The sequence below is a fragment of the Lepidochelys olivacea genome (assembly GCF_965140295.1).
Source record: "Lepidochelys olivacea isolate rLepOli2 genome assembly, chromosome: 7".
NCBI classification, from domain to species: domain Eukaryota; kingdom Metazoa; phylum Chordata; order Testudines; family Cheloniidae; genus Lepidochelys; species Lepidochelys olivacea.
The window spans coordinates 29727519-29743100 of NC_140417.1; the positions used below are offsets into that span (position 1 = coordinate 29727519).

The 15582-nt window shown below is 39.8% G+C and overlaps 1 protein-coding gene across 3 annotated transcripts in view; it reads left to right on the forward strand.

Annotated features, from left to right (window-relative positions):
• The window catches only part of WNK2 (WNK lysine deficient protein kinase 2), a 186157-nt gene that overhangs the window by 150167 nt on the left and 20408 nt on the right, over window positions 1-15582 (forward strand). The window contains exons 24-28 of one of the 3 annotated variants that reach the window (XM_084633207.1): window positions 329-543; window positions 2989-3204; window positions 4079-4177; window positions 11759-11803; window positions 13166-13425. In XM_084633207.1, coding sequence (XP_084489333.1) covers window positions 329-543; window positions 2989-3204; window positions 4079-4177; window positions 11759-11803; window positions 13166-13425 — 835 coding nt within the window. The remainder of the gene's footprint in view (window positions 1-328; window positions 544-2988; window positions 3205-4078; window positions 4178-11758; window positions 11804-13165; window positions 13426-15582) is intronic. The other 2 variants (XM_084633206.1, XM_084633208.1) reach the window with 2 other exon arrangements.

Below are 15582 nucleotides of genomic sequence, written 5' to 3' on the forward strand. Positions count from 1 at the left end.
TTTGAGTTAAATTCAGATCTTGTATCCAAACCAATCACGTTCGCTTTGGATTCTGAAAATCCTCTTTTTACCGGAGTCTCTGTATAACCTAATCCTCGAAGAGTAAATTTAAAGCAGCGAATTGAAACTCATTTTCTTCGTGTCTGTGCATACAGGGTTAGATGGCGTTTCCTATGTGGAATGTTTACACATGTACATGCTCTTGGATGAGGAATAGCTTGCTGTACAACATGAGGGGTTTTTTTTTATAACTGTAAATGCCATCTGGGTCTGGCATTTTCTCAGACAAGTAGCTAGCATGATGTCCTTTTATTTTATTTTTTGTTAGGCACTTGAAAGAAATTGCTGAACTGCAGACTCAACAGAAGAATGAGATCGAGGCTTTGTACGTCCGGCTGGGCAAACCATTGCCACCCAAAGTGGGTTTTCTTCACTCAGCCCCACCAAGTGGCCGGCGGCGAAGAACCAGCAAAAATAAATTAAAATCTGGGAAACTATGGAATCCTCTGGTTCAGCAGCTCAAAATTGCACCTTCCAACACAAGTAGGTCCCACTGGTTTAAAACCTTGTATCCTATCAAGTATAAGGAGCACCTGTATTTTATTTTCTGTCCCTGACCAGCTAGGCAATTATACTGAATTTGGGTGAAGGCAATGAAAGGTGAAATAATAATTTTATTACAGTGATTGAAACATCCTACTGTAGACAACTTTTAAGAGATCTCTCTGTGATCTCCTCTTATTGCAGCTGCCCAGTACTGATCCCATGGCTTCCCTGCATTAACTGTAGTGCTTGGTTATATGAAAAGGTAATATTCTGCCAGCAATGATGAGATAAGAAGAAAACAAAATAAATGTAATGTGTGATTACTTGGATATAATTCACCCCCAGCAGGATTCCAAAAAATGCATTGTACATTTATATAGGTTAAAAAAACCCGCCCAGCATTAAAATAGGAAGAATTGAAAACAAAGAAAAATTAATCAAGAGTTTTTGAGGCGATATAAACCCTCATGCTTCAGGCCATAAGCTGACCTCTGACTCAGGTTTGGAAAGAAATGTTTTCCCTATTCACGAGCTGTTCCATAACCACCTAGTGCAGATTTCTTCCTCTGAAGCAGTTAGTATTTTATGTGTAGGTATCGAACATGCTCTCAGTGCTTGCCAAATAAAATAACAGTGTCACAATTCAGTTTTAGTTTGGGATAGAACCTAAATCCATTTGTTTTCCCATCTTTCTCCCTAAGGTAATTTATCCATGTTTGTATTTATGGTTTAGATACTGTTAGTCTGCATTGAGTGTATGGCGTTTTGTGATCTCTCTTTTCTAAAAGATGCTCTAAAAGATTGGATTGGACTTGCCAAAAAACAAATTAAAGCTGTGATTGATGCCTTTCACTTCAGGTAGGTGTTGAGGGGTTTTCTAATACTTGTTAATATGGATGCGAAATCTGTGATCAGGATTGCGTGACCAACAGCAGTCAGTCTTTGGCATTATCTGTTTGGAAAAGTAATAAAATAGTAATTGAGTAGGGGAACTTAGATAGGCAGTGCCCAATTCTTCTTCTGCAGAATACGAGTAATTCCTGCTGAACTTAGTTCATTTGAAGTCTGTGATGGCAAACTAGCTCTTCCTCTCTTGGGGGTATACTTCAAATTCGATAGGTCGTCTTTCCATTGACTGCAGTTCTGTACCAATGTGAATTGCATTATGTCAGTTTTTATTATAGACTTTTTTTTTCTTTTACAAAAAACCAGAATCTAAATTAAGATAGCAAAAGCAAGGACATTCAGAGTTAAGACTGACATGTCATGATCCACTTTGTATGAGTCAGTGTCTCCAGCAAACTCCTCTTCTCTTTTAAACCTTCCCGTTTTAGCAACTCCTTTGCTTATTTCTGGTGGATGCCTTACTGCCTCCTTCCTTCCCATATGGAGTTCCCTATGATGGTATCTAACCCTCATGTCCATGTGTTTTTAGTCTGTAGACCATCTCCGGGATGTCTCTACCCTTTTCCTTTCCTTTCCTTCCATGCCAACAACACCCCACTCTCAGCCTGCTCTGACCTCTCACTTGTCTCACATCAGCATACCATCTCCCTCACTAGCTGAATGTTTCACAAAGTCAGAGCCTCTTTCTGCCTTGTCTTGTCAGGTAATTCTGTCTCCACTATCACTCATCTTTAAGCCTTGCTGATTGGAATGCTTTTCTGCTGCACACTTTCCCTCATGCATCTCCCTTTCTATCGTTTTCCCTTTTTCAGCTAAGCTGTAGGAAGCTGACCAGCTTCCTTGATTTTGAATAAATCCTTTATTCATGCCTTAATCACTCTCCTTCATGACGATTGAAATGGCTGCTTCTTTAGCTTTCTTAAATCCTTTTGCAGCTTCAGGAGGTCTCTGACATTACTACTGATGTATTCTGATTATATCACTCCCATCCTCAGTCAGCTTTGCTAGCTTTCATTCCATCTCCCAAGTGAATTTCAAAGTTCTTCTGGTTTTAAAACCTGATATTTTTTCCCAGTCCTGCCTTTCTAACGTTCTGTTCATCTCGCTTTGCTTCTCACTCAATCGTTCTCCAGTTTGTCCACTCCCTTATACGTTCCATAGTTGGGTGTAGGGTCTCACTAATCCCGCTCCATCTTTCTAGAATGTGTTCCATCTCCTATTGAGGCACTTCTGCAACTTTTAGAACAATGCTTTTCTTGAGTTCACAGCTGTCTCTGAAAAGTGACCTAATGGCGTTGCATAAAAATTAACCCTATTGGATGGGCTGGCTTTTCATCTTGCAGACGCTGGGCAGGTATGGGGGAGTATGTAAATTCTTTTCAGATGCAGTTTTTCCCATAAAGATGTATGTTTCTACCAGTTCTTTAGAATTTTACGATGCTGTTCCTCTCAGTGGCAAACTACCAGTTACACAAGGTTGATTTTTCTGTAGTAGTTTCCTTATGGTGGCATTTGCAATTTTGTTTGTTTCTTTAGGTAATCTGTCAGACTGCAAAGAGTCCCTTCCCAAAGAAACAACTAAAACTCATGCTGGTTCAACTGAAGCAACAGCAGTAACTTCCTCCGCATCAGCCACATTTGGAAATTCAGTTCAGACACAGCAACCCTGCTCAGTCAAGGCCTCTTTGTCTTCTGACATCTGCTCCGGCTTAGCCACCGAAGGAGGCAATGCGCATGGAAGTTCTGGCCAAGGTGATTTTATGTACCTACAGCTCAGCATGTCTTCCAGCACATGCCAAAATTCGTACATACCACTTAAAACTTAAATGATTTAGGAGGAACTTTACTGACAATGTAGGTATGCAAGCCTTATAAATGCAAGTTACTGACTTACCTGTAAAAAAATTAGGCGTAGCAGAAGGTTAGGTGAGCGAAAATAAATAGGAGACTTCCCAAAGCATAAAATAAATCAACACTGCAGAAGAATCCCTTGTCCTTAGGGAACAGAATGCCTTTTCCTTTACAAACAGTGACTTACCCAGATTTAATCTTTTGTGGAATCTGACTTACTGAGATCTGGAAAAAAGTGACAATAGACAGAAGGCTAACTTTGTTTCCCTTGATTCATACTATTTTCTCTTAACCCCTTGATATTGGCGGGCCCTAAGCTCCCCATTATGAACTACTGGGTCAACAAAAATATGATGATGTGGGGGAAGCTAATCTACCAGCATCAGAGGGGTTAATTCTTGCATGATTTTGGTATCATGTCTACAGTATAGAGGTGTCAGTCAAGGCTGCATTATTATGCAGTCCTGAGTTCCCACTGAGTTAGCAGTGCTAGACTTTGAACTTGTTGCCAAATGTATTGAAAGTTGTTATGATGATTAAAATACCTTGCTCAACATTGCACATCCTGCCAAACTAATCTACAGAATATCTATTCTCTTCTGCTGTTGTTGCATCCTTTTGCATATGGTCAATTAATTTACTCCTCCTTGGCAAGGCTAAAATGGAGATGTGGATGATTAACAAAGCTGATTTGACTGATGGTATAGGACATCTGATCACAGTTATTTGTACTTTATAAGTGTCTTTGTTTTCTTCCCTTTATATTCATTTGCAGGCTGGACGGTTTTCCACCAAACGTCTGAGAGAGTGACCTATAAATCTAGTAGCAAACCTCGTACCAGATTCCTCAGTGGACCTGTGTCTTTGTCCATCTGTTTGTATTTGTTCTTTTGTATTTTATCACAACCCATCTTTCTTTTGTCCCCCTTTTTCCAAGCTCATTCTTTATATCTCTAATATGTTTGGCAGGATGCCTTTCCTTCTACACCATTTTTTCTTTCTTTCTTTTAAGTTATCATCATTGACACTCCTTAGTTTTATTTTCATTTTTCATATGAAGGCTTTTGTGCACTGCTTTTGGCTCATGCCTGGGTACCAAAAGCATGTGTGGAAGATCTCATCATTTATTATATAGCCCTATGGTAAATTTTACCCTGGACGTATCAAAGCTTTTGTCCTTTATGTGATTTATGTTGAAGTAATATTTTTATTTGCAATGTGGCAAATATACATGTCTGCTGTCCCAGTTCCAGCGACAACAAAAAGAAATCCTACCTTCTGTAGACGAATGGTCTCTTTCACACATGTTTGGACTACGAAGACATGCATGTAGCAAGCTGATACAATACTAGAAGGTCACTGAAGGGTATAACTTCCATACAAGGGCTGTATTAAAACAATATACAGTACTGTTTATATCCACTCTCTTTTTCTTTTCTTTTTTCCCCTGCTCCTTGCATGTGGAAATGCTGAGATGACAGTGCTCCAGCTAGTTCTTTCAAAGTGTGTTTTTCAGGTGGTGTGTTTTTCCACATTAAGAGCTGTTAATTAGTTTATGTGAGCTCTTGTTAGTATAATTGTTAGTAATAGAAAGATCTGGTTACGCCAAATAAGAGTTCCGTTTACCTTTTCGTATAAACTAATCTGGCTGGAGCACTTTACTCAGTTTATTTTCTTCTGACCTTATGTGACCTCAGAGATGAAGTCATTTAGCAGTTCATCACAGCACCAATAAGTAAAAAGCTTTATCAGACTTTCTTATGATACTTTGAAATGGATTGTCAGGATCCAGTACTTCTTTTATTTCAAATAACTGTGCACCAGCTCAAATGAAACACCTATTTTATTTGCATTGTCTCTAAAGTAATTGGCAGTTCAGCAAAACTTAATAGAACTTTTTCATTTTGAAATACAATCTTTTTTCACCAAACAAATATGCTGCTTTTTGGACAAACAGATTTTGCTTGTACAATAAAGATATATTGTACTGATCAGGTACTATGGGCCACTTACATATAATGTTAACAAGGCTAACGTTCTTGAAGAAATATTCAGTCAACTCAATGTTCGTTTGCATTGATATCGAACTTTCCCCATTGTAGTTCTACATTGCTCATCATTATTCAGGTGATGCAGATCAAAGACACAAGACCGCTCAAATAAATTTTTCCAATTTTCTAAGTAAACAATATTTTTCAAATAGATTTTTTTTTTCATTTATTTTGGGATCCCCGGAACTCCACTCATCCAAGCTGGTGAAAAGTGATGTTTACCCCTCAGCCTATGGTATGCAAGGTTTTAAAGATCATTGATGATCCAAAATGCTCTGAATAGAGGGACTTTTATCCTAAGAACCTGAGGAATTCTCTGTATACTGATTTTTTCCATCCATCAGAAGTGTAATGGACATGGCTGTAGCCTTAGCTGCACAAATAATTCCCAGAAATGGTTTAATTCCTCTATCACAGATTTACTATTCAATATGCTGCAAAAATAGTGGGGAGAATTTCTACCTCAACCAAAGAAAAAACAATCTTGTTTTTAATTTTTTGGGGCATATGGCAGCCAATGGTTCAAGTTGATAGAGAAAACATGTCAGTACTTAATTATTTTAAGTTTTCCCAATGCCTAAATAATGAATTTCTTGGGTGGATGAACCTTCTCTTTCTCAGTCCACATGGTCTCTTCTGTGTCTCGTTTGAATGAAGTGTATTGAGATGAGCCGTACTACCCCATCTCCAAATGGTACTCGGTCAGCGCAGAGTTCCAGACACTTAGCACAAATACATCCATCCAGAACCATTCCAATTCAGAAAATAGACCTTTATTTTTAAATTTTTTAATTTAAGAGATTGCTGTGCACTCAATTCAAGGAGAGGAAAGGATGTTTCTCTAGTGGCTCCATCTAGATGGAGCTGCATCTAGTCCTTATTCCCATGACAATGTAGCATTTGTAGGGACCCAGGTTTCTGAAGGTCCCGACAGGGAGTTGAAAGACTGGGACTCTCAAGGAAACCGCCACCTCTTGGTCTAAAATACACTTTCAAGTCTTTCAGTTTGAGTTGGTCCAGTAGACAAATTTCAAAAGTTTGGACCAAATTCAAAATGTGCTATTGTATGCATCTCTGTTGTATGCTTGTGGAAGTGTAGTGAGATCAGAATCTGTCCCTTGGAGTGGAAACAATTTTGCTGCAGCTTTTGGGTGTAAATCTTACAGTTCAGACTCCATCTTTTTTTAAACAAAAGTAACCTCAAGCCAGGATTCCATTGATATTCAGAAGCAATCTTTAGTGTAAATATATAACCCCTTTAATCAATTTCCTAGAATACCTTTTGGTTTTAGCGTTTACTGACAAGAATGGACATGTATGTCAGGAAAATACTGTAAGTACTCTGGCATATTTAACTCTTAAACATTTTCCCTCCAGGTTAGAAATTGGTACATTGACCCTTGCCTGTTAGTGTTTAGGTGTAAAACACTTACAAGATTCCCACTCTTCACTCATAATTGCTAACTAGTTTAGTAACATGGATGGTCTGCGTATAAGAAAACATTATTTCAGCTGGAGAAAGAAGTTGTGTTAAGGATTAGAAAGGAATATACTTAGCAACTGTACTTCATAAAATGGCTAATGTTAACTGAGTTCATGCTTTGTGGTTTATTAAAGCATTTATGTATCACTGCCAGTATATAGCATACCTTCGTTGTGAGGCAGCAAATTGTTAATACTAAAAAGAAAAGTCACATGTTAAGAATTTATATTTTTATAGCACTATTTAAAATTTGTCATAATCAGGACTCTTTAAAATAACTGTGGCCCATCCCAGTAGACAAAGTAACCACAGAAGGTCAAAAGGAATTTCCATCTTACTTCACCAGGCAGACAGCTAATTGAGAGTCCTGTTCTGCAAGGCTCTGAGTGCTTGTTGCACAATATTGGACACCCACACCCACCCTCCCATTGACTTAATTAAGAGTCTGGAGCTCTAAGCACCTTGCAGGATCACACCCTCTGAGTGTATTTATGATATAAACATTAGGCAGGTTGGGAGTCTGTACAAATATATGTTAAGTCTCCCTTGGAATTCTTGAGTTTGAAACCAGAAGAACAATGAAGTGAACATAAATGTTTCCCATCTGCAATTAATGTATAGCCACATTAAAATATCAAGTAGCATCAGATACAACATATCCTAAATTATGAAGCATCTTGTTCAGATGATACTTCACCATGTTTTTATGAACCTTCAACCCACAAAAGTGACAAAAAAACTTTCCTCAAAGTTGCAGGAACTTAGGCCTCATCTACAAAGGAATGTTGCACCAGTTGCACTTAAAATTTTGGTTTTTTTACTCACTGCTAGCTGGTGGAAACCCCTGTGTGAGCAGTCTGATTTCCATTTGAGTGATTTATTTCAATTTAGCTTATACCTCTTCCCAGTCAATTTAAGCTGAGTGCAGAAAAAGCCACTCTTATACTGAAATAAGGTTCCAGACAGCGGTTTGAAAAAGGTTTGATTAAATTATTTTAAAGTGACACCTTAGATTACGTCTGTGCAACTTTCTTCTACAAACAAGCCCTTGTGCAGAGGCTTGTTCTGTGGATTCAATCAGCTGAGCATTCGTCACTGCTGTGTCTATGCTAAGAGCTTGTCAACAGTACCGGCCGGATCGACGGGCAGCGATCGATCCAGCTGGGGTCGATTTATGGTGTCCAGTATAGACGCAATAAATCGACCACCGATCACTCTAGCATCGACTCTGGTACTCCACCTCAGTGAGAAGTGCAAGGAGAATAGATGGGAGACGCTACACACCACAGTGAAGACACCGCGGTAAGTAGATCTAAGTACGTCGACGTAGCTGAAGTTGTATAACTTAGATCAATCTCCCCACATAGTGTAGACCAGCACTTAGAGTTGTTCCTACTTCTTATACTTCAGATCTACAAATTCAGCCCCCAATCCTGCAATTTACATCTGGATGGAGATCTGTACTTTCACAGAGCCCTATTGGAGTTAGTGGGGTTCTGTGCAGGCATAGCAGTCTGCTTCCATAATGTAAATTGCTAGATCAAGGCCGATTAGAATGTAACTCCCTGTCTTTCCTATTTAACGATAGACCATGATATTTCAAGACAATTGACCAATACGGCCAAATGGCCACTTTATTTTCGGTACCTTCGTTTTTGGATCTCTAATTTCAGCAGAAACTTGGGTCAGATTTTCAGAAATGCCAAGAATCCATAACTTCAGTCGAGGCCAGAAGCAGTTCTGGGAGCTCAACAGTTCTGAAAATCGGGCACCACGTGTCTCAACTGGGGCACCCAAAATCAAGGGCGGCTTTTGAAAATTGTGGCTAATTATTTCCCCCTCCCTTTTCCCCTCCTCCATTGTTTACATGACCCCAAAGCCTGAACACTTCCACAGTGTCCTTCCCAGACAGCTTTTTGATCTGTTAACTTTGTTCGGTGTGGGATCTTTCTTTGCATTTCTAGTAGAATGGGATGTTTTTGGCATAATCAGTGTTGGAGCAATTCCAGAATTATTGTTAACCTCTGCTCCCTCTGCTGGTTATATATAGTCTTGGAAGGATTCGATTTTTATCGGTAAATGTCAGTTCATGTCGATTTTCACCGTACATATGCAAACCGATGAGAAAATATTTCCATCAATGTTGATCAAAATTTCCAGATAGGCAAAGTAAGAAAAATGCTGCTTTTAAACTGATTAGAGTTTGGTTTAAGGCTATCGGTTTTGTTTATTTTGACATACGATGTTGACACATTCCGTTTTAATGGTTATAAAGCTTTAACTTTTTGAATCTCAACATCTACTTTCATTAAATAGTCAGACCATACTTCCCACTGCTGCGAAAATTTAAATTGATGAAAATATAAAAAATGCTTCAAAATAACCATTGACATTATCTGTCAAATTATTTTTTAAAAAATCCAATTCTGCCAAGCCTATTTATGTACCACGAGAATCAGACATTCAGTGAAAGATCTTGCATGGACTTTGGGAAGGGTTTTCAAAAGTGCCATTGGAGTGTGTGCTCTTAAATTTGGCACTTCAATGAATTCCTCCCAAAACGTTTTTTCTCAAGTGTCTATATAGCAATGAATTAAATACTTGAGCATCTGATGGAAAATGGTCCAACAGTTTATAAAAATTTGAGAAGTTTAATTTTTTTTTTTAAAGTTTACAAGCTTCTTGGTAACTGTTGATGAACGAGTAGGACAGTAGACTTTGTGGGTCCTGGAAAATATGGTAGCTGCCTAATTTCTTAGTGATGATCTCTAAAATCTGAGGGACTCCCTTCCACTTTACTGTTACCACCCTGAGGCAGGTCAGACTTCATATCTTAATTACTTGCATCCTGTTCCTCACTTTCCATCTCCTACACTCCTTTGTTTCAGAAGTGATTAACAAAATAAATGCAAATTGGGTTTACCTTTATAAATGAAGTGCCTGAATTTAAGTTCAACAGCTGTAGCTATTACCTGAAGGCATTTTAAAAATAAACATTTCAGACTCTTTCACTGCTCTGCTTCAGGGGTTATCTCAGTCAAGGTAATGTTTCCTGTCTTCCAAGCAATGTTCTGCAGAGGTATTGTTTGAAAAAGTAAGCCCTATTTTTGGTGATTCACTTTCCTAATGTTTTTGTTTAATAGGCTCCTTTCTTATAGACCCTTACGTGGCTGAGTAACTTTACACACTAATGGTACCATTGAACTCAGTAAGCCTACTCACCTGCCTAGCCACTCATATACTGAAGTGCTTACAGCTTTGGGGCCCTAGTTGACACGGTGCATATGTTTGTGTATTTGTTTTGCAGGGTGTTTTTAAACATAGTGATCTGAGCGTGTGCAGTAATCTGCTGCCTGCTTTTATATTTTCCAGGCACTAATACAAAAGGTCTTTTCACTGTGTGTGTTAGCTGATGGAGCCAAATGCTCTTATTTGCATTCTACAGTATTGCAAGAGAGTTAGCAAAATGACCACCTAATTTTAGTCCCACTGAGACATTTGTAATAAGGGCTGTGACTGTAGGGTGGAGAAAGGCAGGGTAAGGTATGTCGGAGGTATTGAAGAGCAAAAGAACAAAAATCAATTAAATGCAACCCAAACTCTGTTTCAGTTATTATTGTGTGTGCTTGTATCTGCCTTTTAAGTGTAAAGAGCTGAGTACTAAAATACTGGGATTTCCTTACTTACAAATCAAGCATGACACTACCTCAGAAATGTCCTTCTCTTTGTTTACAGGGTGAACAGCATCACTCAGCTGTGTGTAGAAAATAAAAATAATCTCTTTCAGATCCCTTTTTCTCTTGTGCCACCCATGCCAAAAGAGTTTGTCTCTTTCTTTTTCCTCTCGTTCTAGTTCTGAATTGTCTCCCTTCTCTCTGCTTCTGAGACTCATTCAGAGTCCCCATTAAACTTGGAACCAAGACCCCTGAGCTTAACCCTGGCTCTCTTCCATAGTACTATAGTGTGTTGGTGCCATGCTGCTAGGCAGGGGAACCCACACTGTCTTGGGTTCTGCTGTGCCCTCTGATTTGCTCATATGTTGAAGTGCGCCTAGACAGCAGATTATTACCTGCCCCTGCCCAGATATGCACCCCCTGGGATACCATCATTAGGCTTTCTTCTCACCGAAGTCCAAAATATCTTTCAGAAAATTTGATGCTCCTATAGGGAATGATGGTCCTGCCTGGCAAGACCTTACGCTCAGACAGTGGTCTGGACGCCTGGCATCGTAAGAGCATATATTCTGCTGAACTTGTAAAAATAATGATGGAGAATGTAACAATAAGGCAATACTGAAAAATACATAGTATGGTTAAAAATGAGACCTCTGCTATTGTGCTGGACTGTTTGTGCACCTTGAAAAGACATGAAAGGGAAACTAGTTTGTGGCTTTTTTTAATTTGGAATTTTGCATTTAGACGCAAATCCTATTACAGAAGCAGTTAAAAAACTGGCCTCAGACCTGCAGAACAATGTATCTTTTTGGACTAGTAAAACAAGACTTTTGGGGTTGTTTTACAGTTAGTCTTTGCAGCCAGACTAGCTTTACTTGCTACTGAAATCATTTTTGGCATCCTGTCATGAACTGAATTAACATCATTCCCTGCATAAATAGAGTAGGAATCAAAAAAAGCCCTATTTGGAAGCCAAGGTGATTTTTTTAAAAAATCTTCAAGTTTATTGAATCTTGTTCTTGGCACACAGTTATGTCCTTTAAAGCTTTTGTATGGTTGCACATTAATGTAGGTTTGGGCTGCCCAGTTATTTAGATTTCCTTTACTCACCTGAACTGCTGACTTTCTGTCTGCTCCTCCTTGCATAATGACTACTTTTTGATTGCCTAAAGTACAGAAGCTTGTCCATCAGACTTGTGTTTAGCCTTGCCTAACTCTGTGTGTCTTTGTATTGTTCTACCTTATAGGGTCCACCCTGAAACGACTATGTCTAGGCAAAGATCACAGTAGTCGTAACTATCCCATTTTTGTTTCTCAGTATTTCTTTCATAGCATGGGATGTTTTATTTATTTTTGACTAAAATATAGTTTGTTTACTTAAAAGCAGCTGTTGTACCTTTGCTGACATTAAATTAGGCTGCATATGAATTGTGAGCCGGTATCTCTTGAGTCACAGTGCATGTCTCGTGACGCTTTGGGACACGTGCATGCTGCAAGATAATTGTGGGGTATTTTCTGTGTGAGATATGTGAGAGAGAACGGAGTAAAGTGCTTGTGTCTAATCTTCTATGTACAGTTTTTATAAAACTGCCATTTTGCTGCTGGCTGAACCTATAGCTTGATGCTACCTCATTCCTGTTGAGATGCATGAAATATGGAACGCTATTTGAAGAGCTTTATCCTCAAAATACATAGCTTCTCACTGGTCCCTTTCCCAAAAGAATGAGAGCAGGAGTCACATAGAAGCCGCACCAGAGGGTGAATGCATGATCCTTTAAAGGAGGGTGCGGGTATTTTATGTGACTAGAGGAACATTAGTAGGTTAATCCCAATGCACTTTATGGGCTGGAAAATTCATGTTAGCAGAAAAAGACGACTCTGTGTTGATGTTTATAAATAAATCCTTTCACTCCAATTCGCTGAACTTTTTGCTTGAAGAGATGGTCTTTGCTTAAAATTATATTTTGAATATATCCAAGTGCATTTGTTAAAACTGTTTCACTTAATGTTTTCCCTGGAAATTGAAATCCGCACCTTTCGTCACTTCACGTTCAGTGCTAATTTTGGCATAGTACTAAATTGCCAGGAAGTGGAGCTCCAGCACAGACATGGGACAGATATTTCCATAACTGTGTGTGAGAGAGAAAGAGAGAGTGAATGCTTCTGTAGCCTTTGAGGCATCACCAACTCAACAGTGTCCTCTCTTAACCCTGGAAACCTACATTATACTTTCTAAGCTTATTTTTCTTGGATGAACTTGCATAAATATTAACAAAAGTGCATATCATCTATGCATTTCATTTTGATCTAGTAAAATCCTGATTCACAAAAGCTAATAGTAGCTACATCAAATTGTATTCCAATGGTAATGATCTGTGGAGATGCTTTTATAAGTGGTGTTACATCAACACTACTAAATAACTTCATCTGGGGGAAGGTACTGCTGTGGCATAGATGATGCACAATAACATAACTATCAGTGTGAGTACAGGGACCATTTTTTGAAGCAAAGATGTTCTTTAGAAAGGGATGAGGACATTAAAGGACAAAAAAACAAACTTTTGAGCCATAGTGCGGGAGCAACGTCAATCAAGCAGCAAAGTGGTGCGCTAACGATGACGTGGCTGACCTTTTCTTTGTGTGTGACTTTCTAGGATCGTCTACAAACAGTCTTGTAATGTGTCCTGAGCCTCTACCACCACCAGCTCTGCAGGTCCAGGTGCAAGCGAACAACAGTAACAACAAGAAAGGAACATTCACAGATGATCTTCACAAACTGGTGGATCAGTGGACAAGCAAAACTGTTGGCGCAGCACAGTCAAAACCTTCTTTAAACCAACTAAAGCAGAACCAAAAAAGGCAAGACATGGAGCCAAAGGCTAATCCCATGCAGGCACAGAATGAGACGTGTGGAGTAAGTGGCGCTCCTTGAAGAACATACATTTTGCCATGTATCTGACAGCCATTGCAGAACTCATATGAGGAGGAGGACATAAATTTAAAATATACTGCAATGTCCATTTCACTTCACTAAGTACTAAAATAGCTTATGTTTTTTGGTCTTCTGGAGTTAATTTTGGTAACCTATGGGCCAATATATATTTTTAAAATTAAGAACTGCTAATTAATAGTTGATAAACAGCAACACACTGGCTGGTGATCCATAGATTGCTTGACTTAAACAAGGTTTTACTTTTGCTAAAATCCCTCTCCTTTTTTAATGTTAATCTTCCTCATATAGAATGGTTGCTGGACTAGTGGCTTGGTGGTGGTATGTTGCGAGCTCTCATTCTGCCAGACGCTTTGCGAATACTCTGTCTTGAGGAGGAGATGGGTGTCGAGTGGGTAGTTAGCTTGCCCTTGCTGGCTGAGCAGTGCCATACTACAGACACTTTTAAATCGTCACTCAGATGACCCCGAATACAGTGAGGCGTGGAAGCACTAGCATCTCCTACCCGCTAATCCTCTGTTCAGTGGCACAGCTGAATAGCCTGAGGGGTGTGTGTGCATCTCTGTGCACGCGCACACGCTTGACTTCATGGCTCAGCTGATGGTGTTGAGAATAAGAGCTTATGCTACATCCCTGCAGGCACAAAAATGAAGGAGAGAGACAAACAATGAATCCCAGTTACAGCTCACATACACCCCACAATTCTTCCTGGCCTACAGTGTCTTCGTCTGGACTTAATGACTCCCTGCCCAGTTGTTTTTTGCCTGGTTTCATTTTTCAGGAGGCTGAAAATTGAGTCTAGAAGAAATAAAATAGCAATAAAGATGAGGGAGGAAAAAAACACTGTGGCAATTGTACAGTGATCTTTTCCAATCGAAAGAACTAAATGTTCATGGAGAAACGTTACTTTTTTTAACAGAAACAAAACTCCAAGCAAACAAACAATAAATAAACCCTAGAAAAACCCTATTTTTAAAAACCTGTGCATTGCAGTCGTGGTGGGAGATTCACCCCCATTGAGCTAGGTGCTGTCCAAACACATGCTTAGGAGTTTGCTGACTTCCCTTCCTGGCACAAAGTGAAAATGTGTGTCACTGCAACATGACGGCAGATTTGATGGGGAAAACAAACGTACAGCACAGTGAAACTGTTTAAAACATAATTTTTCTGTTGAGTGGCCAGAGCTTAACAAGAAGGGGGGAGGGTCCTACCCCCTCTCTACAAAATGCTGATGCAGTTTTGCTGCCCAGATACATAATAAATGAGCACATTGTTTCACAACAATACCCATGTCTGTCTGTAGATCCTGTCAGTTATTGCAAGCGACCCGTACTTTTGCTTGGTCAGTTCTTGGATGGAAGATCCCCCCAAAGGTGCTTCAGGAAGTGATTTGGGGGATCCAGTAGTTGTCATTCTGCCCGTTCTACTCCACGACAGGGGTTTTGCAGTTGGAAAGCTGCCTTTGCTGAGACTTCGGCACAAGTTAGAGCTGTCAGTCCAGGTGTCCTGCTCAAGCTCCAGTTTGGGTAATGATAGTGTGTTTTGCCTAACTCGCTTTAAAATGGCCATTGAGCAGTTGTCTTTATTGCCTATCCTAAGCTGTTCGGTGATGTGTGCACTGCTTAAGAGCTCCCATATTCCATCTGGGGTGTGGCAGAATATTGGTGGGGGAGAGATGGAGGGAAATATTCCACATATAGTCTGCAGAGTGTTTGGGGATATATTTCATCCTAAAGTAAGGTTATTGTCCAAGGAAGAAACAGAGATGGTGGAGTTTTTCGAAGAAATGACTTACAAGGAAAGGTTAAAATCCAAACACCCGGGGCCCCGTATGCCGCTGTACTGACCTACAGGAGCTGTAAAAGCCCCACTGCTGTTGACCAGGGAGATTTCCCCAGTGCGAGCAGCCCTATGTGCTCAGCCTGGCCAGGCCCACGCTGGAGGCAGGACCAGGGCAGGTGGCAACTCCCCACAGCACAACAGGGATTTTTGGATGTTGCACCTGCAGAGCAGGCCACAGGCAGCCCTGGGACACTGTCATTAACTAGAGCATCTTTTGATCGTTCTGATTTACATTGGAGTCCACTGATGTCACAGTAGTAAGTGGGAGCAGGAAGCTGA